This window comes from Haliotis rubra, unplaced genomic scaffold, assembly GCF_003918875.1.
Source record: "Haliotis rubra isolate DU_JTF1 unplaced genomic scaffold, ASM391887v1 Scf125, whole genome shotgun sequence".
Lineage (NCBI taxonomy): Eukaryota > Metazoa > Mollusca > Gastropoda > Lepetellida > Haliotidae > Haliotis > Haliotis rubra.
This window is the reverse complement of record NW_025765170.1, coordinates 1,428,742-1,455,937: the sequence shown is the minus strand read 5'-3', so window position 1 is coordinate 1,455,937 and position 27,196 is coordinate 1,428,742. Positions and strand designations below refer to the sequence as shown.

The following is a 27,196-nucleotide window of genomic DNA, read 5'->3' as shown; positions in this document are numbered from 1 at the left end:
AGTGATTTGCAATGGGCTGCAGGTGACAGAGGAAGGCCCTAACGAGGGCGCACTTGGTTTAAGAGCTTTGGTGACCTTGAGGGTGACATCTTACGCACATGGGCTCATAAAGCACACCCATCTTCTGCCCGGTTGCAGATGATAATGATATGTTTAAGTAACTCGATACAAAAGAGCATTAGGATTTGAAAATTGATACTGCAAAAAGAGACACTCATGTATGGAGTAATCGATTGGCTTGCCATATTAGAGGTATTATTTTTGCTCTAATTTGGTGAAAAACTGACACTAGATTATGTTTAAATTATCTCAGATTTAGGTTTTATTTTCAAATTTCCGTCACATTTCCTGACACCAAAGTACATCACGCCACAAGGAGAACCATATGCAATAAAGTTTTGCATCTCATCTTGAGCTTGGTGTTTACCTTTTAGGAGAAAACTCACTCACTGGATTGTTCCACTTCCTTTTTAGCAGAAATATGGCAAGTGAGTGTTTAATATACTGAAATACCATACTTTACATTCGTCTATGAATCTATGTGAACTTGTCACTTAAACGCATATGGAACATATTAAACTCCGAACAATTTCTGAAGTAAAAATATTTAATACGTTTAAGAAAAATGCCACCGCAAATTTGGAAAACGTTCCTGCAGTCATTTCAGTTAACAATAGTTATTTGGTAGCCTCATTTATTTTATTTTTCTGAAATAGATCGATTATTACCTTTTCTATGAAGTAAAAGTAGTTTTTTACCACTATTTCATGACAACATATCATGAGTCCCATTAAAGCGAGAGGAGTGTCGAATGTGCACAGATCGCCAACTATACAGATTTGAGATTCAATCTCACAGTCAAGTGTTCCTTCACAGCAAAGGGACACAACTGCGGCGCCTCAAAACAATGACTATGTCAGAGATTAACTGAGAACGTGGGTGAGTTTAGTTTTACGCCGCTTATGGCAACATCCCCGCAATATCACGGCTGGGTACACCAGAAATGGGCTTCACAAATTGTACCCACGTGGGGAATCGAACCCTGGTCTTCGGCGTGACAAGCGAACGATTTAACCACTAGGCTACCCCAACGTCCCTAACTGAGATCGGCACTCTATCGACTTCTGCGGCTATTGCGTCAGAAATTCAATAAATATTTCATCAGAATGTTATATATGTATTAAACTTTGAACTTACATTGACACATTGAGAAATAAAGAAAGTAGAAATTCGTTGTATATTGCCCAGCTTATAAAACGACTCTCGTTGAACTCTGACGGTGCTTTCCGTACGACTATACACAGCCTCACGCCCCACAGTAAAAACAACAGCTCCGCTGAAACCAAAAAGACATAAATATAGACATATTTGAAGTGAGTGAGTGAGTTTAATTTGGTTTTACGCCGCTTTTAGCAATATTCCAGCAATATTATGGCGGGGGACACCAGAAATGGGCTTCACACATGGTACCCATGTAGGGAATCGAACCCAGATCTTGGGCGTGACGAGCGAACGCTTTAACCTTGAGGCTACCCCCATCGAACCTTAGACATATTTTAAACAATCTGGGTATCATTGTAGGAAAATAACGGATCTGACAAAATAGAAAGAGTGAGTGACTGAGTTTTACGCAGCTTTTTGCAATATCTCAGCAATATCACGGCGGGGGACACCAGAAATGGGCTTCACACATTGTACCCATGTTGGTAATCGAACCCAGGTCTTCGGCGTGACGAGCGAACGATTTGACCACTAGGCTACCCCACCGCCCCCAAAAGAGAAAAAAAGTCATTATCCATCGGACAGATGTTAAATCGTTACCTGCCTTCCCCGACACCATGCAATCGATGTCCTAACCTCCGAGGAATTTACTAATCACATGTTTTTCAGATGTGACATTTACGTGTTTATAATCACGTTATTAGTAAACAGATTCTTAATGATCCATATACTAGATCTTCCAAGGATCTCATTTTCGTGTCGGATTTAATTGCGCGGGACGTACAAGCAAAGCGGCCTGTTGACACTCACCAATTACAGCGGAGTGATCCCACCAGTCGGAAGAACACTGGTACGCCTTGAGGCCGCTTACATCTTTACCTAAAACATAAAAAGCGAATCGAGAATTAAATTATTATCAAATAACGTGTTCATATGGGACTTACTCCTAATTCCACTAATGACAGCTGTGGTGGCCTGGCTCTACAGCAGAACAAAGACGATTGAAGCCGTGAGTACTTCATTCTCCTGGTTCGAGATCAAAGACGGAAGTGACGTCATGGCACAAACTACTGACCTGCAGATGTCAAATCTCCGCTTAGAGAATACTTGTCCAATTACGTGATGTCGAACATAAAGATAGGATTTTATAGCAATCAGAGACAAAGTGGTGTTCTTTAAGAAACGAAGAAGAGTGACGCTTATAACCAGATTGGGACTTAACCTGCAACGGAAATTATGCGAGAACAGAAAACCACACCGACCGCTGCGTGAGTGGGTGACTGAGCGAGTATGGTTTTACGCCGTTTTTAAGAAATATTCCAGCAATATTACCAGAAATCAACTTCACACATTGTACTATTGTGGGGAATCGAACCGTGGCCTTCGGCGTGACGAGCGAACGCTTTGACCACAAGGCTACCCCACCGTCCCCGTACCATTTAGAAAACATGCCTGTGCATTTGATTTATCGTTCTAGTGAGAATTTGTTTTGACTTTCAACAATCATTCGTTGATACGCAGCTAAAATAAAGGTTATGCCCTTTGAGATATTTGTAAAACTGGTTTCCTGATAAAATGAGCTAAGCATTCCTATCCGCACCAATCAACTAATCCAGTCAGCTGAGCATTCTTGCATTTTCTGTCAATTTTCGACTAAATATTGTGTCACAGGTTATGCAGGACGAAAACCATATCTTTTCTTCTTTTGATTATTGATAGATGTTACAAGATTGAACTTCATCGCTTTCCGGGAAAGACTGTATTATTCCTATACTGGGTTCAAGTTGATTTGTTTGTTGTTTAGCACCGAGTACCCGATCCCGTTAGTCGCCTCATGTGACAAGCCTGGGTTGTTGAAGACCAGTTCTAACCTGTCTGGATCCTTCTGGATCCGCCTATGTTACCTAGAAAAGATGCTTCAGGATGTTCAGGCAATACTTTTGGCATGTTGTGTCTACATACGATATACTATGCGAAGCGGTAGTAAAATGTCTTCTCTCGAGGTCACGGTCAACGCTAAACGTTCTTGCTGCCGTCTTTGCAATTTATATAAAATACTAGTACAACATCTTGACATGCATGATTCATGATCAAACTCCATCACACTGTGCCGAAATGGTTAAAGTTTGGGTGAAAGGACGTATACTCTTGAGAAATGGATTTGGCATCGTTAATAATTAAGTAGTTTTAAAATAGTCGCGGAATCACTACAAACCAATACAAACCCTGTTCCCCCCCATCCGTATACGAACACCACCTTCCCCAAAACAAACAAAGAAACAAACAACCCTTCCCAATAACAAAACATCAAACAAAACAACAAAATAACAGAAACAAAAGAAACCAAGATAGAAACAAACACAATACACTATTTTCTGTTTGCCCATAAGCTTAGAGCTATCCGAACTAGAAATCAAGTTTTATCATGAGCTACTCGGTTTTTACAATAATAACTAACAAGGTTTTACGTTGCAGGGCTGCTTCCGCGAAGCCTGCGAGAAAACCTATGATCACGTGTTCGAATCTCAGTTCAGCCGAAATAAGTTTCTAGTATTTTTTTCACCACCATGTCGTCACTTAGGTCTGTCCTTCCACATGCAACCATGTAACAATAATATGGTTCAAAAGAGGCCAAAAGAGGAACTAATTCAACACCACTTTCATTAACGTGTCATCTTCCAGGTACGTCAAAATTGTATTATAGCAAATCAACAATAGATGAAGACAAAAAACGTAGTTGGTAGACATATAAAACAATGAGGAAACCAATGAGTATCGGATTGAACTGAGGGTAATGATTTGTGAGTATTCGGATCCTGGCGCGGCAAAGGGGACATAACCCTGCGACTCCTTTCACCACGAGGCCATCGAGACCAAAGTTACAGATACAGATCACGACGAGACATTGCAGGCTACTTTGAAATGAGTGAGTGACCGGGTTTAAGATCGCTTTGAACATCTTCAATATGTGCTGAAGTATTTTATATATCTTTTATATATTTCAGCTCAATACCCATCCCAAATAAGTGACCGGTCCCTAATTATTTTCAAAGTAACTCCCTCTGAGTGCCAAACACTTCTGCCAACAATGCTGAGTATCTTGATCTCACTCTCGTATCCTCCAGGTGGTGTACAAAGTCTCCATTGGAGACACAACGTCATCGCATGCTTGAAATTCCTTTGAACCCTGCGTGTCGAAACCTTCGTAATTCTCAGTTCATTCATTAGAATGCTCTCAACTTTCTCATGAGAAGTGCCTTGATTTCATCAGTGGTGACATTTGGCAGTCTCCGGTATCTTGGATCATCTTCTTGATCTCAATCTCAAACTGCACGCCCACCTTCTACCAGCTTCAAAGGAAAAACTTCATCCAGTAACGATGACACCGTGTCATCAAGGATGGCGTTTGTCCAATTAGTTGGATATACAGTACAACCAGAAATTATTGAAAATTTAAGATTGTAATTTTTTTTTTATTCACTCATTACTCACGTATTAAATGTGAATATTAGCAGAACTAACTCCAGATTCAAAGACAGGTGAACAGTTAGTATTTTGTCAAGTCACCATGGGCAGCAATGCAGGCTTCAATGCGGCGGGGCATACTACTGATCAAAGAAGTTAGAAAGTCGTGGTCCATGCTGTCCCAATATCGGACCACCTCTTCTTTCATTTCAGCAATATTTGTCAGATTTTTCTTATTGACACTTTCCCCAAACATTTTCTATTGGATTTAGGTCAGGGCTATAGCTTGGCCAATCTAATAATGTCATATTTTGGGTCCGAAAACAGGCCTGTGAATGCTTTGAACGATGTTTTGGGTCGTTGTCCTGCTGGAAAATAAAAAAATATCCATAGAACACGTGAGCAGATGGAAGTAAATGTCCCTCACTGCTCACTCCTACTGCTCACTGTTCATATTCCCTTCAAATACACAGAGGGGCGCTGCCCCTAACACAGATATGCCACCCCACACGTTACATTTCGGACTGTGCATTGGGGGCTGATTCAAAGGTTTTTCAGTTTGTTTGGTCCAGAATTTCAGTGTATTAGGAAACAGCCACACAGAACTTTCATCTGAGAAAATCACATTGTCCCAGTTAAAATTTCTATGCTGTAAGCACCAGTTCAACCTTCGCTCCTTTTGTTCAGGTTTCATGATCGGTGATGGAATTCCTCGACTTTTCTGCCAACCCATTGCATGCAGCTCAGTTCTAATTGTCTCCTTACAGACAGCCACAGTTCCTCTATCAATCATATCCAGCCTTAAGTTTTCTAAACTCCTTCGTTTGTTTTTAGAAACAAGAATACCAAGCCGCCTCCTGTCACCGACAGTCAATTTTCTGGGCCTACCTGCGCCTCCCTGGTGCTCAGTGCCATATCCAGTTGCAATATTTTTCAAAACACGATAAACAGTGGACAAAGGGATGCCTGTTCTACTTGAAATCACTTTAGCTGATCTGATGTCCTTGTTATAATACTCTAAATTCAACTTCCTCTTCTCTAAATCATCCATACTGAGTATCACTGAAAATGTCGTCTGCTAGCAAGTAAACAAAGGGGGATAACTCTTCACAAACTAATGAAAAAGGATTAACGGAGTTGTCTCTCTTGAATGAAACCAAGCACTTGATAGCTGGTCAAGGTTGTTTATACCAGAGATCCAATTAAACATATTCCTAAAATTCTCAATAATTTCTGGTCATACTATACTTAATGACAATGGGGTAGAAATATTTTTCCATTTTAAACAACAGAACACCAAGCGATGTCTGCAAACATATTCTGCCTTGTTCTGTATTGGTATGGAGGATTGGTTGGTTGATTTGTTGTTTAACGCTGCACTCAGCAATATTCCAGCTATGTGGCAGCGGTCTGTAAATAATCGAGTTTTGACCTGACAATCCAGTGATCAACATAATGAGCATCGATCTACGTAATTGGGATACATGTGTCAAACATGTCAGCGAACCTGACCACGTTAGTCGCCTCTTATGGCAAGCTTGGGTTGCTGAAGATCAATTCTACCCGGGATCTTCAGGGGTTGTAAGTATGGAGGGCGTTTACTTAAATGCAATCTGTTATGGAAGTACTATAAATCGTACAGACTAAGAACGTGCCAACCACCTCTCGCTCATATCTTTATGAAGGGGCGGTGGGGTAGCCTAATGGTTAAAGCGTTGGCTCGTCACGCCGAAGACCCGGGTTCGAATCCCCACATGGGCACAATGTGTGAAGCCCATTTCTGGTGTCCCCCGCCGTGATGTTGCTGGAATATTGCTAAAAGCGGCGTAAAACTCAGTCAGTCAGTCAGTCTTTATGAGCCTGACCCCCAATCCCGATAGTTTTACGATAAGCATGGGTTGCCTGAGACCAATTCAAGACCCTCATCACGGGTCTGGCTCGTGGAAACGGAAAAAATATACAATACTGCGAAATGAAAGCAAGAAAACCTGAGCTTTACTCGAAGGAAAACGTCAAATCACGATTCCTGGCAGAAAAAAGAGCAATAGAAGTGTTTTCCTTCTCCAAATTCCTGTGACACGCAGTTCTTGGGTCAAATCGCTAATGGAATCAGGCCGTGTTTCTGTCTGCGCAGTCATCTGTTAGAACCTGCACGTACACATCTACATCTCCATGAGTGTTGGGACTTGTTTTGATCACGGATACCTGCCGACTCTGCATATGTCCCAACTCAGACGGCGTCTGTGCTTTGATTGGACAATTTCCTCATGAGGAAATTAAGAATGCCCACGAAACTGACTTCTTCCCTTTCAGGATTCCCATGCGAGTTGTGAATTATTACCAAGTGCTTACACATATGGACGTGCTGCAGACCATAATCATAGTTTTGAGACGAAGCAGAGTTTTAGAACTTAGTGAATGTTCACTTGTCACTTAAGATCGGGGACGATTTATAGCAAGTTGGTCTCACAACATTGTAGGAAACATTACAGTAGCAACAACAATAATAAATCTAATGCTGCTGCTGCTGATGATGACGACGTTGCTGATGACGGTGATGGTGACGAATATTACGACGTTGATGATGATGATCAGGAGGAGGAGGAGGAGAATAAAGAAAATAATAACGCTCCATTCCGTGAGTGAGTTTAGTTTTACGCCGCTTTAAACAATATTCCAGCAATATTACAGACACCAGTAATGGGCTTCATACATTGTACCCATGTGGGGAATTGAAAACGGGTCTTCGGCGTGACGAGCGAACGCTTTAATCACTAGGCTACCCCATCGCCCCGAATTATCATGAAGCTGAATCAGGCAATGGTTTCGTGTGCTCTCGAATTTTATTCTCAGTAATATTAAATATCTCCTGTTCGGCAATACACTTAAATGTTCAAGTTTCTCGATCAAAGATGATGTATATATATAACAGAATCTGATGAGGTCTGGATCATTAAGAGTCAACAAAGACCACAATCAGCTCCACACACGTGGGCTGGCACATCTCGGGTACCGACACTGGACACCTCACTATTAACAACGACTGATGAAACTAGATGCCGAACAATCTCATCCTGCACCTTCTACCCTGGGGAAATCAGGGGAACCTGCATCCGTTTATCCTCGGCAACAACCCCACGTTTGAAAGTTGATATGGAATTGTTAAATGTGCAATTTTATTCCTGCCAAGCCGAAAGGCAATGCATTATATTTGATGAAAAGTACACGTTATTGCAAGGGCTTGGAACGAGAAAATTTCGCGCCTGGAGACATCTCAATGTTTGTGTCGATGAACGTTGGCTCACATTGTGGAGAGAATGAGGGATGCATTAACGAGACTTGGGGGGGGGGTGGGTGGGTGTCAGTCAGTGGAGCTGTGCAGCACTGCTAAACAGTGAACAACAGAACAGGGGCACGGGTGGACAATGTCTCAAGTTCCGTAACAGAGTTGCATCCCTCAGTGCCGGGAACCTATGACCTGTGTCCGTGGTTTCGCCATGTTAGTTCGAGCTTTAACCATTTCAAGATGGCATACACTAAAACAAAAAATCATTAAACATAAAATCGTCAAGCGGCTTCAAGCACATAACCGTTTACTTCGGGCAGAGTGAGTGAGTGAGTGCAGCTTGACACGGAAGAGATCACGGAGACGTCCAATGTGGATCAGGCAAAGATTGTTGGATAGCCAAAGATAAGTTCTGTCAATGTGAGATTCGAACCACGGTCGAACCACGACCCTGTTATCCGTCGAACTACGGCGATTCGACGTCAATCACCAGAACAGCGATTGCCGAAACAATTTCGGAACTGAAAACCCACTATTTCTTTGAAATAACTACACGATCATTGATTTGGAAACGCCATTTGTTAATAACTTTGAACAACTAACTACCAGCCAAATCCAAAATGAACGTCTTCATCATGAGCTCCATCAATTACCCGTACTTACCACGCAGCCATCAACAGAGACGACGAACGACGTAATTGAATAATTAGGTTTGTTGACAAGCGCTTACGTCTTGTGACACCCATGACCATTAACAAAGCGACATTCCTTCCGCTTAACTGAAATCGCTGGATAATTTACGAAATGCGAGACAGGGCAAATTGGGTTGATCCTCGCGATCACTGTCTAGACCTTGGAATAGAACGCGTTCCTCGTTTGGTCTACGTGTACGTTTAAAGATATCAAAAGTGATGGGCGAATTAAAAGTTTTCAGGAATAAGTTCATGAAGGTTCTACAATTGACATCTTCTCTGGGCAAGGGAGTTTACCGTCTGTGAAACTCCGATGCCCACAGCTAGGCTGGATGGCGACGTTATATTTTGCCTGGACTAACGAGCCTAAGTATAGTCCAATCAAACCGAGAAACAAAATCGACACCAAAATGGCGACTGCCGCAGATTTCGGTCGATTGAAAGATTTACATTGCATGTGTACCGTCAACTCGACGTCGAGAGATATTTTCCAAATCTTTTCATGTTTTCAATGAAAGTGCTCAAGTGATTGGAAGCAGTTTGTGAGGTAAGGCTGTTTTATTACAATATAGATCTTGATTATCAATCGGATCGCCTTGACTGGGCGCCGTGAGTTAATTTAAAGCATCTGCTGGTGATATGAGGTGGAATCTGATTGGTGAATAAGAGGGACGTCAAAGGGACATAACTCATGTTATTCACACGTGGCGCTACCATCGATCCAGACTTGTTTGGTAAGGGTGCAAACCGGACTTCTGAAGTCTGTTGACACCCTTTTCACGGCAAGATGAACTGAAATCACTTGATAATTTACGAAAGACAGGATAAATGAGGTTGATTATCATAATGACAGTCTAGACAGTGAAACAGAGCGCGTTCGTCGCACAGTGCCATTTAGAAAGTGGTCAAGTGTAATATATGTTATATTTGGGATAACATTTCTCAGTAAATTACAGATTCTAGAACCTTTTCAGCTGAGTCCCATCCGGGATTCGAACCCCCACTCTCAGAGTTATGCACCTAATCGCCAGCACGCAAAGTCAGCCGTCTAGCCCACTCAGCCATCGCAGCTTCCACAAAAAGAGAAGGTCGGACAACTTGGAGTCTATATCACGTACAAATGCATGTATTTTGTGTAACACTCTGACAAGTGTAAATTGGCACGGCTCCCACGGCCGGAAGCTAGGAGTACACAATGCCACTTAGAAAGTGGTCAAAGGTAACATGGGGCCTTATTTGGGACTCCACTTTCTCGGTAAAGTACAAATTCTAGAACTTTTGTTGGGTTGAGACCCATCCATCGATCACTCCCAGAGTCAGATTCTTAATGGTCAGCAGAAATGTGGACAGTGAATTTTTTAGGAATAACACGAGGGCTGTATGAGTGAGTGACTTTGATTTAAACCCGCTTTCAGTGGTACTCCAGTGATTTCACGACGGATGTTGGACTAGTGTAGGAACAAGAACCCAGGATAGACGACCACTTTATCCCCTGGGCCACGTATCACCCTCATCTGAACTGGACTTAAGAGGTAGCCGAAATCAACGTGGATAAATATTCAGCAATATAACAACCGTGCAACTAATATCGACTCTTCACAAAACAAACGAATGGTCGATAGCATGAACAGCGATCTATTCTTTCGCTTCATAATGACTCACCAATATATACGTCACATCTGTTAGCAATGACACTGGTTATGATCAAGAAGGAAAACTCCAATACAACTGAAGTATTTTCAAAGAATCTAAATATATTCAGACATTAAAGGGTGGTTGATAGCCCTGTGGTAAAAGCGTTGGCCGTAAATGGCCTGGGTTCGAGTTCTAATATGGACACCGTGTGTGGAGATCATTTCTGGTATCTCTGTAATATTGCTACAACCGGCGGAAAAACAGCACTCACTTAAGGCTTATCACGGTCATGGCTACTTAGGAAAGATGCCAAATTGGTTCCGACTCCAACCCGGTATTTTTGCGAATCAAAGTGACCATCGGCTGACCCGCCGCCCGAGATGAAGCCCCAGAGGATGAACCACCTTCAGCAACATGTCACATGACCCTCTTCTGAGATCGACGTTACATCGTCCGACATTACCTCTAAGTGAAATTGTCCGGCCAGGCCAAGTCCGGTCTAGCCAAGTCCGGCGAAAGACTCCGGCCAGGCTGCATTGTCAATACCACGTGGAATTACCTAAAGTAAAGGTCACTTTGTCCCACATTGATAGAATATCTTGGAGGATTAAGTAAAGAATCTTAAAGCTTTATGCATTGATTATAGGCAATCAATAAGCGTCTAAGACCCTTGCTGCTATTTCGGTAAGTCATCTTTGGCTGATGTCTGGAATTTGTTTATTTTTGTAGTGGGAGGTGAAAGAAACAGCTAATGACAAAGTCATGTGTGGGCAACGAGGAAGGTCATTGTTGGGGAGGAACTGTAAAGCCGGGAAGAGCCAACAAGCGACGCGGCTATTGCTCTAATGTAGGGGCAATGGTCAGTGTTGACCAAACAAACTTTGATAGCCTGCTTCGGCCGCTGAGTGATTTCGAATCATTACTTATGGGTGAGGACCATGTCCGCGAGCTTGTAATTCCGAGTGTTTGGGGTCAGACAGATGGATCTTGAAGAGAAGGAATGGTAAATTAATAGTTTCTGTTAGTCTTGTTGTTCAATCACTGAGTGAGTGAGTGAGTGGGTGGGTGGGTAGGTGGGCCTGTAGGTGCGTGCGTGAGTGAGTGAGTTTATGTTTTTCACCACAGCCACCAATAATCAAACTAAAACATTTCGAATATCTGGACAAAGAAAACGAGTGATTAATAGCTATCCTCCCGAGAAAGGGGAGATAACTGACATTAAATGTCCAGTTTCTACCCTAATCGAACAAAACAGGTATTCCTGAGTGACATGTATTGCCTGGACTGACTAGTACACGATCTCAGTCTCGTAATGAAATTGACATCAACATGGTGAATGCGAATTCAGTGTTTTCATCCCAGTAACGTTTAATAACGTATTTCATTTTTGGCTAAATGTTTCGACAATTCTTGTTCGTTAGCGTAGTAACGATGTGTGTGTGTAATTTTGACTTCACGTATCTTTCCCCAATTATAAAAAGGATATGGAAATAAATTTGAAATGGGAAAACACGTTTTGGCCTCCCCCGGATTGGAAATATACATCTTTCCCAACATTATTGAAAAAATACCTGCATTTCTTATCAATCTAATTTCAATTTACACATCAAAGTGACCTTAGAATCTAAAACATTCCAAACAATATTAGTTACATAATATTGCGTCCCTGTTCCGACAAAGGCCATATTGACATGGACAAGTGACAAGCCCCAGATTAAATACCCCTCCAATTTGACAGTTGAGCGTGCTGAATCTATCATTATGCCGTGTCGATCTCTCCAGGGAGACGGCTGATGATGAGGGGGGCGAGATGGTGAGATATTTTCTGTGACAGCATTAATATCTGTGAAAAACGAAACCTCGTTACTCCGGGAACACCATGGTCGGAATGCTTACTGCTAGATTGTCTGCGAATGATTTTGTTTTTTTTATTGCTGAACGCCGCGCTAAAATATTCCAGCAGCCTGGAACAATCGAGTTTCGACCAGACAATCCAGTGAGTGACATCACAAGCATCGATCTACGTAACTGAGACACGATGACATGTGTCAATCAAGTCAGCGAGCCTGACCACCCGATCCCGTTAGTCGCCTCTTACTACAACTGACTGACTGACTGAGTTTGGTTTTACGCCGCTTTTAGCAATATTCCAGCAACATCACGGCGGGGGACACCAGAAATGGGCTTCACACATTGTACCCATGTGGGGATTCGAACCCGGGTCTTCGGCGTGACGAGCCAACGCTTTAACCACTAGGCTACCCCACCGCCCCCTCTTACTACAAGCATTGGTGATGTTTACTTATTTAAGTCCGGATCTTCACAGGGTGTCTACGAATGGAAAAACGACCGATAATTCGGTGTACTATAACACAATAAACTTCCCCTTTTACAGCGGTAACCAAATCATCCTGTCTAAAATACAAACCCAGTAAATTAAATTTAAAAAACACCCCAAACTCATTTCGTCTGAAAATTTGTGAAAAATATATTCTTCCCGAGATCAATGTCCTATCCACTGTTAGAACTTCCAAACCCCTGTGCAACCATACAGTCTGGTCGCTGGTCGGAGTTCCACTACCTCTTCAAATGCCAAGCCTTTTACCATTATAGATCGTCATACACCAGACATCCCAATAAGCTGAATGTTTGCGTCAAATACGCAGCAGAAATGACCATTCCCCAGTTGCAAACACGCGTGAGGAATTTCAATAAACAAGATGGTATATGAACAGCTTGCGAACTTGCATTTGTAAACATATCTTTAAATAAACGAATGCAGACACAGCCAATTGTTGTAAATAATGCATAATGAATGAATGAACATTGCTTTATGCCTCATCAGCAATTTCCCAGCTATTCGAGGCGAGAGTAATGTATTCACGTGACGCTAAATCTCGCCTACTGTTAATTAGGTCACGTGACACACCTGGGACATCATACGACTAAATATAAATTACAAGTCACTTGAAACTATATTTTAGCAAAATTATAAAACACCCGTCAAGTCAGATGTATTAAAATAACCAGGGAATGATTGATTTGTTTCTTCGTTGTTTGCTGCACGCAGCAATTTTCCAGCTATATGGCGGTGGTCTGTAAGTAATCGAGTCTGGACCAGACAATCCAGTGATTCGCATCATGAGAACAAAACCAGGGAATGGATCTAAAGGAGCAACAATAAACTGAATTCACAAAAACATCAATAACAAGTGTCAATGATAACATCGTATTCAATGACTGAAATACATATCTCAATCTGTCAATCATTTCTTCGATTTTGTGTTTGCGAGCAATCGCTCATAACGGTAAACGACAACTGTCCAAATGCATTGCAATTGTACATCGCATATTAATAATATACTATCAATCATAGCGGTCAGTGATACCAGTCGTCATTTCTCTTAAGGTGGTTCCAATACAATGAGTGATCATGAGTGAGTGAGTGAGTGAGAGAATGGGTGAATGTGTTGGTTGAATGAGGTGAACGGGTGGTGTTTGAGGAAGCGAGTGGTGTAGTGGGTGGGGTGGGAGAGGGATTGAGATGAGAGAGTGCGTGAGTGAGTGAGTGAGTGAGTGTAGGTTTCCTAAATGCGAGTCCTGAAGATATAGATGATAGACGACTAGGACATTCGCTCCTTTAAGTCAGATAACTCATAGTTAAACAGTGGTTCGCACTGTTTCAAGAATTGTGAAAAGTCTACAGACGTTTTCCATCTACATATATACTAATGCCAATAATGGTTGTCACCCCCCCCCCCAACCCCACACCCCTCTCCAATAAAAAATTGAAGGGGGTGACAACCATTATTGGCATGAGTATATATGAAAAGTTCAATTTTTCTTCACGTCTCTCATATGCAAAGGTCATTTTATAGCAAAGCTAAGTAACAACCCTATCAAGCCAAAGCTGTATCTGATACAGACGTGTAAGTACCGTGTGGTCGACAACTAATTACAGACAAAAATCGACATAAGAAACCCTAAAATGTTGGCCAACATATTGGCGCGAAAAAACCCCGATTCTCTTCCTTGCCAGAGGTTTGTCAGACTGTACAAACCAGTTTGCCAAATTGTCCACGAACAGGAACATTTGGAAACGTTACTCGCAAACTAGTATGTCGCGTGAAGCCATGTTTCCTGTCTGTGGTCGGGAATTGTCCAGTCTTGTAAAGTCTAGTATCCCTCGCCTCGACAGCATATTGTCTGTAGTCAAGGTTCCAGCTGTTGAAGTGTTTCCATGATGCTCGAGGGATTGGACGGTCAAACGGAGTGATACAAACGACATATCTGTTTGTACTGAGTTGAACTAGACATTGTCGACCAACATCTGTATGAGAGTATGGAGGGGAGAGGAGGAGGGTGTGTGTATGTGTAGTGGTGATGGGGGGTTGTGTTTGGGGATGGGGTGGTGGTAGGGCGTTGGGGGGTGGGTGTGTGGGTGTTTTATGGACTTCATCCTGCGTTCAGTTCATGCAGGTTAACCATTTCTTTCATATAATATATTATACTATAAGCACCAAATCCATTTTCGTGAGTTTCACCAGTATGGGTCTTAGACTTGCATTACTCCAGGCTTCAGTCCCTCATTAAGCAGACACACAGGGATAACACTACTAGACTGTCCTTAAATCCAACTCACTCAATCACATGCATGTAGGTGGCGCAGTCGTTCAAGGTACTGCAGTTCGCCTCCCTGGGATACGATTCCGGGTTCGAAGCCCAATTCCTCCATTACGTATGTAGGTTTGTCTGCACCATATCTGTGCCTAAAGGTTTTACCAAGGTAGAAAACGTCCAACCCATTTAAGGGCTACTACATGGATCATTACAGGCTTATGTCAGATTCAGTTCACGAAGTATCTCCGCTTTGAAGTTTCAGATATTCCAAAAGCTCTGAACACAACACCCCCACCCCCACCCCCTCGTTTCCAAACCAGTTCGGCCGGTGTGGTACGTTCGCTCGTCACGTCTAAGACCTGGGTTCGATTCCCCACATGGTTCCAGTGTGTGAAGCCCATTTCTAGTGTGCCCCGCCGTGATATTGCTGGAATATTGCTAAAAGCGACGTAAAACCATATTCACTCACTCACTCACTTCAAACCAGTCTACCATCTATAGTCTCCGACGCATCTCACGGAAACTGCCGAAGACCGCTGACTACCTATCTCCGCCTTCGTACACACATAAATCCCCCGACTGCGCTGTAACGCTACTCGTCCAGTATATCACGAGTAGGTATTACACTGTCTCACACTCCCATACCATCTCCAACGACCTAACCAAATTTCCTTTCGTAATTGTGTAAACTGCTATTATCTCTGGTTTCTTTGACATAACACGCCGAGCTGCGGTCTAAATACCTATTCATCCTCTGCATCCAGAAGCTTGTTGCGACAGATAAGCTAAGATTCTCAGCGGAGTCATTGCGATAATGTTAAAAGCTTTGTGAAGTATGTGTTTTACATGGTAATAATAGGAAAATGGGAATCACGCGAGGAAGTGGGTAAGTCTAGTCGTCCAAATGACTTGTATTGGTGAGCCTCCTTTCCGTCAGGAATCTGATGATGCTTCGTCTTAGAAATGTAGTCTTGTGTTTTCCTAACCCGGTGTAGAAAGGACCTCATCAGCGTCCTGCCGTTCATATCCGACTCATCAGACACATTTGTCCTTGCCGAACCTCGCTAATACGATGATGAAGGCTTTACTTAGTTAGCTTTTAGCTGAGGTAAGTTTGTTTGGCGCTGAATCGAAGGCTGATTTGTGACAAGTTAATGAGCGTGTGTTTTGATGTTTCAGGAAGAAGTTCAAAAGTTCGTCCGAAACTTGTGCCTATTGTCGATTTTAGCAATTCCAACACAGCTTGGTACACCAGGAACAGGACGAATACAATGAAACCATGTGAGGAATCGAACTCTTTGGTATGACTATAACCGGTGGAACAACATTCAGAAGTCTGTCAATAATTGAGCCAATTTAAAAGGCCACTGCCTCAGCGTTTGTTAGTCAAAGCTTGGGTACATTGAGTGAGTGAGTATGATTTTACGCCGCTTTAAGCAATATTCCAGCAATACCAAGGCACGGGACACCAGAAATGGGCTTCACACATTGTGCCCATGTAGGGAATCGAACCCGGGTCTTCAGCGTGACGAGCGGATGCTTTAACCATCAGACTACCCCACCGCCCCCTTGGGTATATTGTGTAGTATTTGTCATATTGTGATACTGCTTAAAAATTGCGTCCTCTCATTGACAGCAGTAGGTATTCAAACCGAGCAGTCAAAACACACCTCGCATACAAAAAAGACAACTTTCTGTAATGGACTGATGATCCGCACACACAATCCTCCCAAAATGAGAGGACGTAAAACTGTGATCACTCAAAACTTCAAAGTAATTCCACTTTAAGACGCAAATCCCCCAAATGCTACATATTGGCGTCAACTTGATTGCTTAGTGGGCTTCAATGATTGCTCTACGAAAACATATGACTTGATGTCATCCACGTCACAGGATCAAAGAAGATGGAGCGCGTTATGAATTGGTTTCATCAGCAGTGGCTATGTCACTGAGAAAAAAGATCGACAGCCAACCGTCCCGAAATAATCACCGCCAATAAAGGTATGCGTTATTCATACACAGTATTACTAAAACCAGGCCACTCAACTCACCAGCTGAGCAACCATAATCGAACAAATCCAGTAATGTTAGTTCCACTGACATAACGTCAGACCATTATCTCTTGGTAATTGAGATTCCAGTGCCGATGAGTATTAACGTTCTGTGACAAATGAATACCCGATGTCGGTAGTTGACCTTGAACTGTGGCGTTATTTCGATAACGTAAAATTGACGTCGTGAACTGAGTATTCTCTGATCCACACTCGGTGACACGAGAATAACAAATGAATAGCCGATGCTGATAGTTGACCTTGAACTCTGGCGTTATTTCGATAACGTAAAATTGACGTCGGGAACTGAGTATTCACACTCGGTGACACGAGAGAAACGCATTTACATCTAAAATGAATACGAATTTGGCAACACTGAACAGGTCATTAAACAAAGTAATGGTCATAATCACTAGTTGCTGTAACAAATATTGGCGATATGATTATGGAATTATTAAATATTTCTCAGTTCGTTTATGTTCTTCCAGATCTTCTCGGTGGTCTGGTGCCCGGAACAGATGAAAGGTCGGCGGTTCGTTCCGTTGACCTCGTCAAACCAAATGATGATAAAACGTGGTACTTTTTGTTGCCGTGCCTGGCGCTCGGCACCGAGTGATACAACAACGGTAGTCTGACTCAGAGACAACATGACGTCTGAATGGGGTAACCATGTTAAGCGTCGCGAGGTTAACAATAAACCACCGCCAAACTAACATTTGTTGCTATGTACGTTAAATAGCTGATATGGGCGAAGTGACATGCTGTCCCCCTCCCTGATATTTTTGGAATATTGCTAAAAGCTGCGTAAAAATACACTCACTCACTCGCTCACTCAATAGCTGATATACTGTGTACATGTATGCTGTGTCGGAGAAAGCATTCATGCTTCGTGGTATCTCATGAGGCTAGCACTATAAACTGGTTTTAGCCCTGACTAGTGCACACGTGACTAGTGCATGTCATTATATTTAGCAAGTTTCAACGTCATGTCAAACCCTCTAGTGTTTTTAAAAACAGTTCAAACCAATGTTTTGTTATGTTTTTAATTTCATTCGCAGTAAAACTTTTCTTTGAAGATAAAATGAAAAACACGACTACAAGAATCACACAGCACGTTCTTTCAACAACAGAGCGCACACTTTACATATTTTCAGATGTCGCCTCGTGCTGTGTTCGTGAAACGTAGTTATATTCTTCGATAATCCGCCACTGTCCCCCCGATCAATGAAATGAGTAAGTGAAAATTGTTTTTCGCCGCCATTCGCAATATTCCAAGAATAACACGGCGGGGAACAGCAGAAATGGGCTTCATTCATTGAATTAAGCACAATGCTACCCCACCACACCCGATCAAAGAAATGGTCTGGCGACCTTATAACTGATAGTTTTGGTATTCAAGATCTCACGCTTAAAGATATATTAAAGACACACTGGCTGTCACATTGCATCACATCACTCGACGTACAACATGTATAGTAGATAAAATATGTGTCCGGGAAGCAATTTCAAACAAATATACGCCACCATAACATAAAATCTGTCCAAAGAAAACATCCCCAAGAAAAGCTGAATTGATGTTTTTCCCCCAGCATATTAACCACAATCATTCTGCACTGGAAGTCATCTTGGACGCCGCTGTGAAGAGTTGCGCCCCTTACTCGTTTCAGGAAACTGTAATCGTGGGTTTGAATCCTTGTTCGGACTTATTATTAGTCTACGTTTTAGTACAATATACTACATTCCTGAACAATATACAACATTCCTGAACAATATACAACATTCCTGAACAATATACAGCCTCTGAAACCTTTAGCAATTCAGGCGCTCCCCATGATCAAAGTGGCAAGCCGTGTTATAGTAGACAGTATCGGGAGTTGAATGGATACAGGCTACAGAATGTATCAATGAAGTATGGACACAAAACAAACCAAGTAATGTCTGTGAAGTATTTGTTGTAACGCCCCGTCGCTTTCATCCACAGAAAGACTTATTCAGCGTTCCCATTTGTCACCAAATCAAACACCGACCAGCAAGTTTATCCAATCAAAGTTCTGGTTATTGGATTCGGAATTGAAGATAGGCCTTTAAGATCAAATATACCACTAACCTGAACTGGCAAGGCCCTACAATGAAATCAAGAATATTTTTTTCTTCTCTCAGTGAAATACGAATTTATCTACGAATTTAAAAACATGTTTTCACTTTAGTAACAAAAGTTAAATTCCCCAAGTAGACAAAATGTTTCACTTCGATGTATATGTGCCGTGAAATTAAAAGAAAAAAAATCAACTAAGTTAATCAGCCAACACCCTAAGGAAATCAAGGACCCGCCAATCAATGCTACGTGAGGTCACATGAAGCTTAATTCTGTATAAAAACCGGGATTAGGTCACCACGAGATTGAAAAAAAAGACACTTTTCAATTAGCGGGTTAAACCAGGGTGGGCTTCTAATCTTTTTTAAATACTAGAGTTTGAAAGCGACAGCTTCGTGACCTCACGAAGTCGGGGCGTACGTAGCTCGTCGTTCGAATCACTCACGTGATTGGCGGCCTCGTTCTCGGACCCAAGGTCACGGCCATGTCAAGACGCGACCAATCAAATGACTGGATACGATAAGTCGAGCCGTCATAGGGTTGCCAGCCATCTCAGCCAGTGTCGCGCTGAGTGTTTTTTTTCGCACTGAGTATAAGATTTAATCTTGTGAATTACAACTGTCACCTTTTGATACAGTGAAGAAGTAAAATCGAAGATCTCATTGAAAAGAAGTACTCGTTTAGATCTTCCTTGATAAAAAGAAATCACAGAGGGCATAATTCCTGATGGCCCAGATACTGTTAATGGATTGAAAAGTCCGTAAGAGTACAATCTGACTTACACATTGATGTGCTATGATAGCCCAGATACTGTTAATATATTGAAAAGTCTGTAAGAGTACAATCTGACTTATACATTGATGTGCTATGATAGACCCAAGTGGTCTCACGAAGGCAACGGATGACTGATTGACTTGAGTTTTACACCCCTTTTAGCAATATTTCAGCAATATCACGGCGAAGGACACCAGGAATGGGCTTCACACATTGTACCCATGTGGGGAATTGCATCCGGGTTTTCGGCGTGACAAGCGAACGAATTAACCACTAGGCTACCCCACCGCCCCGATTGATTAAGGACCATATTTGGGTGATTCGTTTAACAGCGGATCCTGTTAGTAATAGGGACTGCGACTCTACACAGCATATTGGAATGACTTATACGTACCACTGGCAATAAAACATGGACCTATATAATGCATGTGACTAATTTTCATATTCCCTGAGCAAGGGAGATGACTGACAATAAATGTTTTTCAGTCAGCTAACTCCCTTGCCTCGGGAAGATGGCTAACTTTCATAGCTAATACTTCAATGGTCTGTATACACTGCGCGTAAGTATATATACTCATGCCAATAATGGATGTCACCCCCTTCAATTTTTTTAATTGGAGAGGGGGTGTGCAGTGGGGGTGTGAGGTGTGTGTGGGGTTGGGGTGGGGAGGGGGGTGACAACCATTATTGGCATGAGTATATATGATCACTTTAAGTGATAGGTAGAGTTTCTTTTGCTCTTCAGTATTTACAATTTTTACTGATGCATCGGATAGTGTCCGTACATACATGTATTCATAACATACACAAATCCAAACAAGTTAAAGAACTACGAATTCTTTATATACCTATAGTTAATCTGTCATTGCTAGGATATTTGAGGGGCCAGGTTGCCAGCTGTTTTGAGCTACATATATACTTCGTTTATAACGTACAGGCTTATAACGAACTGTGTCTTTTACCCGGCCACTTACTGAATATTTTAGTCGAACTACAATAACAACGAACTAAAATTAACTGGCATATGATCGCTTTTACGAGTGAGTTTAGCTGTACGCCGCTTTTAGCAATATTCCAGCAATATCATGGCGGGGGACACCAGAAATGGGCTTCACATATTGTACCCATGTTGGAAATCGAACCCGGGTCTTCGGCGTGACGAACGAACGCTTTAACCGCTAGGCTACCCCACCGCCCTATGATCGTTATAACTGAAGTTTATTGTAGTTTTATTCTGTTCATTCAGCTTGCAGAATGTCTATATAGTGCGAGTGAGAGAGACAGTTATAAAGAAAATTTAAGATCAACAGTTTCCAGTGGCAACGCCATAATTCCGTCGCCTGCCTGGACGGCCAACGTGATCAAAACTGCATGTAATAACACCCTAAACCCACGTAATAATTTTCCAATATTACAAGTGTAAAAATTGTGCAAGTTCTAATTTCATGAAAAATCTAATATGTCATATCAATATTAAAACGTATTTAAAATATTGATATAAAATACCCAATCTTTCGTGTCCATCTTATCATATCGCACCAGGAAGCCTTACAAGGTGATTATTTGAGTTTAAAAAGATGCAAGGAGGAGCGTCTCTGGATCTCAAATTATAGAAATTCAATTACTGACACATGAGTATAGAACGTTTACGTGACGTTTTCAAATACTGTAATGTCTGCTGGTTTTGCTTCCGCACTTCCTGGCTATGAATCTAATCAAGCCGTGTGTTATTCAGGCTAGGTTTTAATGTTTGTTGTCCAAGAAAGCCTTCGAGTTACATGTCTGACAAATATGAACGAGCAGTCAAAAGTGCATTCTCCCCAAGGAAGCTGAGAAAGGAAATCCAGTGAAAGTTGATCCATATATAAATGGAAATAATGGGTGGATCGTGGCGCATCATCGCCATCGTCATCGTCATCATCATCATCATCATCATCATCATCATCATCGTCGTCGTCGTCGTCGTCATCATCATCATCATCATCATCATCACCATCATCATCATCATCATCATCACCATCATCTTTATCATTATCATCATCATCGACGTTGTCGTCGTATGTAATACCTCAGCTGCATCGATCGGCATCGCACGTTGATGATACATCTTTGCCCCACATTTTATGTACACAATGCACAATTTCTAAATGCCAACCCTCCCAACCTTTCCAAAACCTATCTTACCCGTGAAGATCAGGGTTAGAATTGATCTTCAGTAACCTATGCTTGTCGTAAGGCGCAACTAACGCGATCGGGTGGTCAGGCTCGCTGACTTGGTTGACACATGTCATCGGTTCCCAATTGCGTAGATCGATGCTCATGCTGTTGAGTATTTACAGACCGCCGCCATATAGCTGGAATATTGCTGAGTGCGGCGTAAAACTAAACTCACTCACTCACTCACACCAAATCCTCTCTGCAACTGCTACCATCGAAATCTTTTCTATAAACGATCGATATCTGAGCTTTTGGATGTCAAGCATCATGAAATTCAAAATTAACACATTTTAGTTTTAAGAGCTCTAATGACCTAGAGGGCGGAATATTACGCACGAGGGATCCTGCAGCGCCGCAATATCTCGCCCTTTTACGGGAAATTATTATAGTAATGTTCCAGTTGAAGAATAATGAAAAGTGTTTAACCGGGGTTTAATAATCTGAAACGGCGAAAAGGGGCATGCGTTTATCGATTAATTGATCCGAGTGCATTATTTTAGATATTACGAAAACCTTTGGTCTAATTTGGTAAAAAACTGACCCTATTTTAGTCTAATTATCTTAAAGTTTGCTTATTTGCACATTTCTGTCACATTCCATGCGCAAGACATCATACCACGCCGTGAGTAGGCTCGGTTAGACGCCTGTTTTCACAGTATTCACGTTATATTACGGCCTGTCAGTATTGATGTGGACAAAGCTTGCAGTGAAACATGTATTAGAAACCCGCGAGACCTGTTATAGTGCTGATCAGGGTTGGGGGTAGCCTTGTGTTTAAAGCCTCATGACCAAGTCCGGGGATTTATTACAAGGGGGTAAAAGTGTGAAGCTCATTTCTGGTGCCAACCTGCAATATTGCTCAAAGCGTAGAAAAAAGACAATGTCATATTTACTCACTCACTCACTAAGGCGCTGATCATTATAAATCAAGAACCATAATTCGAGTAAATATATAATTCGAAGCAACGTTTTCTGGAGGCGGACAGCTTCCAAAAAGAGAACACTTGCCATATATGGAATGTAAACAATTGCTCAGTAATCGAAAACGGTCGCACGCGGTGTTGTCGGTGTTTACCGAACTGGTTTCAATCACAAGTTGCGCGCAGGATATTCGTAGAGAGCGCTCCAAGGGACATAACTCTATGGGGTTAGCTTGAAATAATGTTCGGCCGGTAGAGGGCGCGAGAGTCTATTTAATGCAATGTTGCTTTAATTCATTCGAACTTTTGAATTTAACATTGTAATCTGAATACGTAATTTTTGGGGAAAATTCTATGGTAACTTCCGAGGGCTGATAGTTAGTATTATTGAGAGAAATGCACTATTTATTTTTAGAGAATTGAAGTGTGGTGTGATACAGTGCCTTTAAAGTGATAAGTCATCTTATACTCCAAATTAAATCTTGCGTGTAACGAAACGAATACAAAAACAGACGTTTCTTCTACGTTTCATGTTTGAAGCACGATCCAGTCTGAATCAAGATTGCCATACTTCTCGCTACTTACATGGCACACGGAAGATATACGTCTATCGACCGCATTGCGCTTGTACATCGTGTAGCTGGCTTGACACTTCGTGTATTTGGCAATTATAACGTAAGGAATGCCATAGGCAATCAGTTTGTATGCAGTCGTCATTTGAGATGAAAATAAGAAACGATTTGTAGCAATAATGCTAGTTACCGTTTTTCCGGAGGAATTTGGGTATAGTTGCATAAACACGCCAAGCCTAATGCTTCAGATAATAGAAAAATATAAACAATAAAGATCAATAATCTTTTCCCAGATACGTCATTATTTCGTCAGAGGTTTTCTGAGCATCCTTCCGAGTATTTGGTGTTAATGAGCAAGTGGTGCCATTAGAGGGTTTCATCGTCGTCATTCAGGAAATATTCATTCTTGTAGGAAAAACACCACCGGAGAGAGAGAAAGATAGCGAAAGACAGAGAGATTTGGTTTAACAGACATTGCACAGGATTCCAGTTATATTACCACTTACCATCTTTAAGTGCGAGAACAATCTGTCTCAGACGACTATCAGATTGGTGAAACCACGAGTATTCTGATAAAAAACCCTACATACATTGGCAGAGAAGAAACTGCCATATGTTTCTGGCGAGCCCTGCCGGCCCAACTCAGCACAGCGAATGCCGGTCCATTGGTCGGACCCTGGACAATGGACACCTCAGTTGAATCCAGGTCTTTCGAGATCGTGCTTCGTCTGCTCCCAGTTCTTCAGCGTGCTGCGATCTCTACAGCCAGCCATTCCTGCAGTTGAACTCCTCCATCCTTGTTTTGTTTACAATTCCATTCCATGTCAACTGCATGTAATCATTATAGCGAGAATATAAAAGGGAACCTGAGAATACGAGTGCTTTCCTGTTTCCAATCTTGGAATTACTGATTAAACACGTAAACGAAGAGAACTATGTTTTGGGTTGAAAGAAAATATTCAAGATGGCCGATTCCATGTCAGTGACAGTGCAGGTGTTGCGGGGATGTCAAGGGCTGGAAAGAAGTATGAAACTGCATGTCGGCTTGACAACGCGTCAAATCATCCTCGTATCTCATTGTTTTGAGCTGTTTCAATGTATAACCACGCTGCACATTGTACAGAACACGCATCTCAATGTATATATGCACGCTTCACATTGTATAGAACACGCGTCTCAATGTATATTTGCACGCTTCACATTGTATAGATCACGCGTCTCAATGTATAACCACGTTTCACATTGAATAGAACACGCGTCTCAATGTATATTTGCACGCTTCACATTGTATAGAACACGCGTCTCAATGTATAACCACGCTTCACATTGAATAGAACACGCGTCTCAATGTATATTTGCACGCTTCACATTGTATAGAACACGCGTCTCAATGTATATATGCACGCTTCACATTGTATAGAACACGCGTCTCAATGTATATTTGCACGCTTCACATTGTATTGAACACGCGTCTCATTGTATAACCACGTTTCACATTGTATTGAACACGCGTCTCAATGTATATAATATGCACTCTTCACATTGTATAAAACACGCGTCTTAATGTACAACCCAGCTTCACATTGTATAGTACACGCGTCTCAATGTATATATGCACGCTTCACATTGTATAGAACACGCGTCTTGATGTACAACCCAGCTTCACATTGTATAGAACACGCGCATTGATGTACAACCTAGCTTCACATTGAATAGAACACGCGTCTCAATGAATATATGTACGCTTCACATTGTATAGAACACGCATCTCAATGTATATATGCACGCTTCACATTGTATTGAACACGTGTCTCAATGTATAACCACGCTTCACATTGTATAGAACACATGTGTCAATGTATATATGCACGCTTCACATTGTATTGAACACGTGTCTCAATGTATAACCACCCTTCACATTGTATTGAACACGTGTCTCAATGTATAACCACCCTTCACATTGTATAGAACACGCGTCTGAATGTATAACCTCGCTTCACATTGTATAGAACACGTGTCTCAATGCATAACCACGCTTTACATTGTATAGAACACGCGTCTCAGTGCATAACAACTTTTCACATTGTATGGATCACGCATCCCAATGTATAAACCACGCTTCTCATTGTATTAAACATGTCTCAATGCCTAGAACACGCTTCTCAATGCATAGAACACGCTTTTCAATCTATAGAACATGCTTCACGTTGTATCAAACACGTCTCAGTGTATAAACATCGCTTCTCATTGAGTTAAACATTTTTCAGAATATAAACCATGCATCTCATTGTATCGAACACACCCAATCCCACGCTGTCATTCTATCGAACACATCCCAATGTATAAACCACGCTTCTCATTGCATTGAACACATCCCATGTATAAACCACGCTTCTCATTGCATTGAACACATCCCAATGTATAAACCACGCTTCTCATTGCATTGAACACATCCCAATGTATAAACCACGCTTCTCATTGCTTTGAACACATCCCAATGTATAAACCACGCTTCTCATTGCATCGAACACATCCCAATGTATAAACCACGCTTCTCATTGCATCCCAATGAACACATCCTCCCAATGATGTATAAACCACGCTTCTCATTGCAACGTTTTTCATTGAACACATCCCAATGTATAAACCACGCTTCATTGTATCATTGCTTTTGCATTGAACACATCCCAATGTATAAACAACGCTTCTCATTGTATCCCAAGGTATAAACCACGAACACACATCCCAATGTATAAACAACACTTCTCATTGTATCCCATCCCAATGTATAAACTACGCTTCTCATTGCATCGAACACATCCCGGTGTATAAACCACGCTTTTCATTGCATCGAACACATCCCAATGTATAAACCACGCTTTTCATTCTATCGAACACATCCCAATGTATAAACCACGCGTTTGATTGTATCGAACACATCCCAATGTTTAAACCACGCTTTTCATTGTATCGAACACCTCCCGATGTAACATGTATCAGACAGTTCCACTCCTGTTCCGACATTACTCACCTTGCACCACTCTAGGCATGCCCGCCACAGTCCTGGCTGTTAGGTAAGCAGCGAACACCAGCACAATGACAATGAGGCGCTTGATGAGATCACCGTCGGAGATCTTGATGCGCGCCGCTGACCTCACTCGGAATACAACTGATATCCTGAAACAGAGAGTGAGTTAGTTAGGTTTAACGCTGGTTTGAACAACTTTTCAATTTCATCACGGCAAATCAGTTTGACGTGCGAGAAGTCCATAAGTAATTCCGAAGTCCACAAAGCGATCGTAGCGTTACCAGTCGTAACTCCAATACTTTAACACGGAATTACGATAGCCGTACTGCTGAGATCGATTTGTGGAATGAATCACGAATCTGTAGCCCTCCCCACTTGAAACAGAACCATGAAATATCTGGAACAAGTCTAATGACGCTTTACGTACAGTAACTACATGTGCACTTATCTCTATGAGTTCGAATTCGTACTAGTAGCGTACATACGTACGTACGTACGCTGGACACGCTGCTAAATGTAATCACACTGTCAACCACTAGCTTTGCGGACCTGTGCCATTTGCACAGAGCTTAGCGCCACGTTATCTTAAGTCTCTATTGGACTGTGGGAGTTACGATCAT

The 27,196-nt window shown here is 41.9% G+C and overlaps 1 protein-coding gene across 1 annotated transcript in view; it reads right to left on the bottom strand.

The window, feature by feature from the left end:
- LOC124266361 (probable G-protein coupled receptor CG31760) overlaps nucleotides 1-27,196 on the bottom strand; it is a 259,647-nt gene that overhangs the window by 8,919 nt on the left and 223,532 nt on the right. Inside the window, exons 9-11 of the mRNA XM_046701172.1 lie at nucleotides 26,580-26,725; nucleotides 2,032-2,100; nucleotides 1,198-1,336 (exon numbers count right to left, since the gene is read on the bottom strand). Coding sequence (XP_046557128.1) covers nucleotides 1,198-1,336; nucleotides 2,032-2,100; nucleotides 26,580-26,725 — 354 coding nt within the window. The remainder of the gene's footprint in view (nucleotides 1-1,197; nucleotides 1,337-2,031; nucleotides 2,101-26,579; nucleotides 26,726-27,196) is intronic.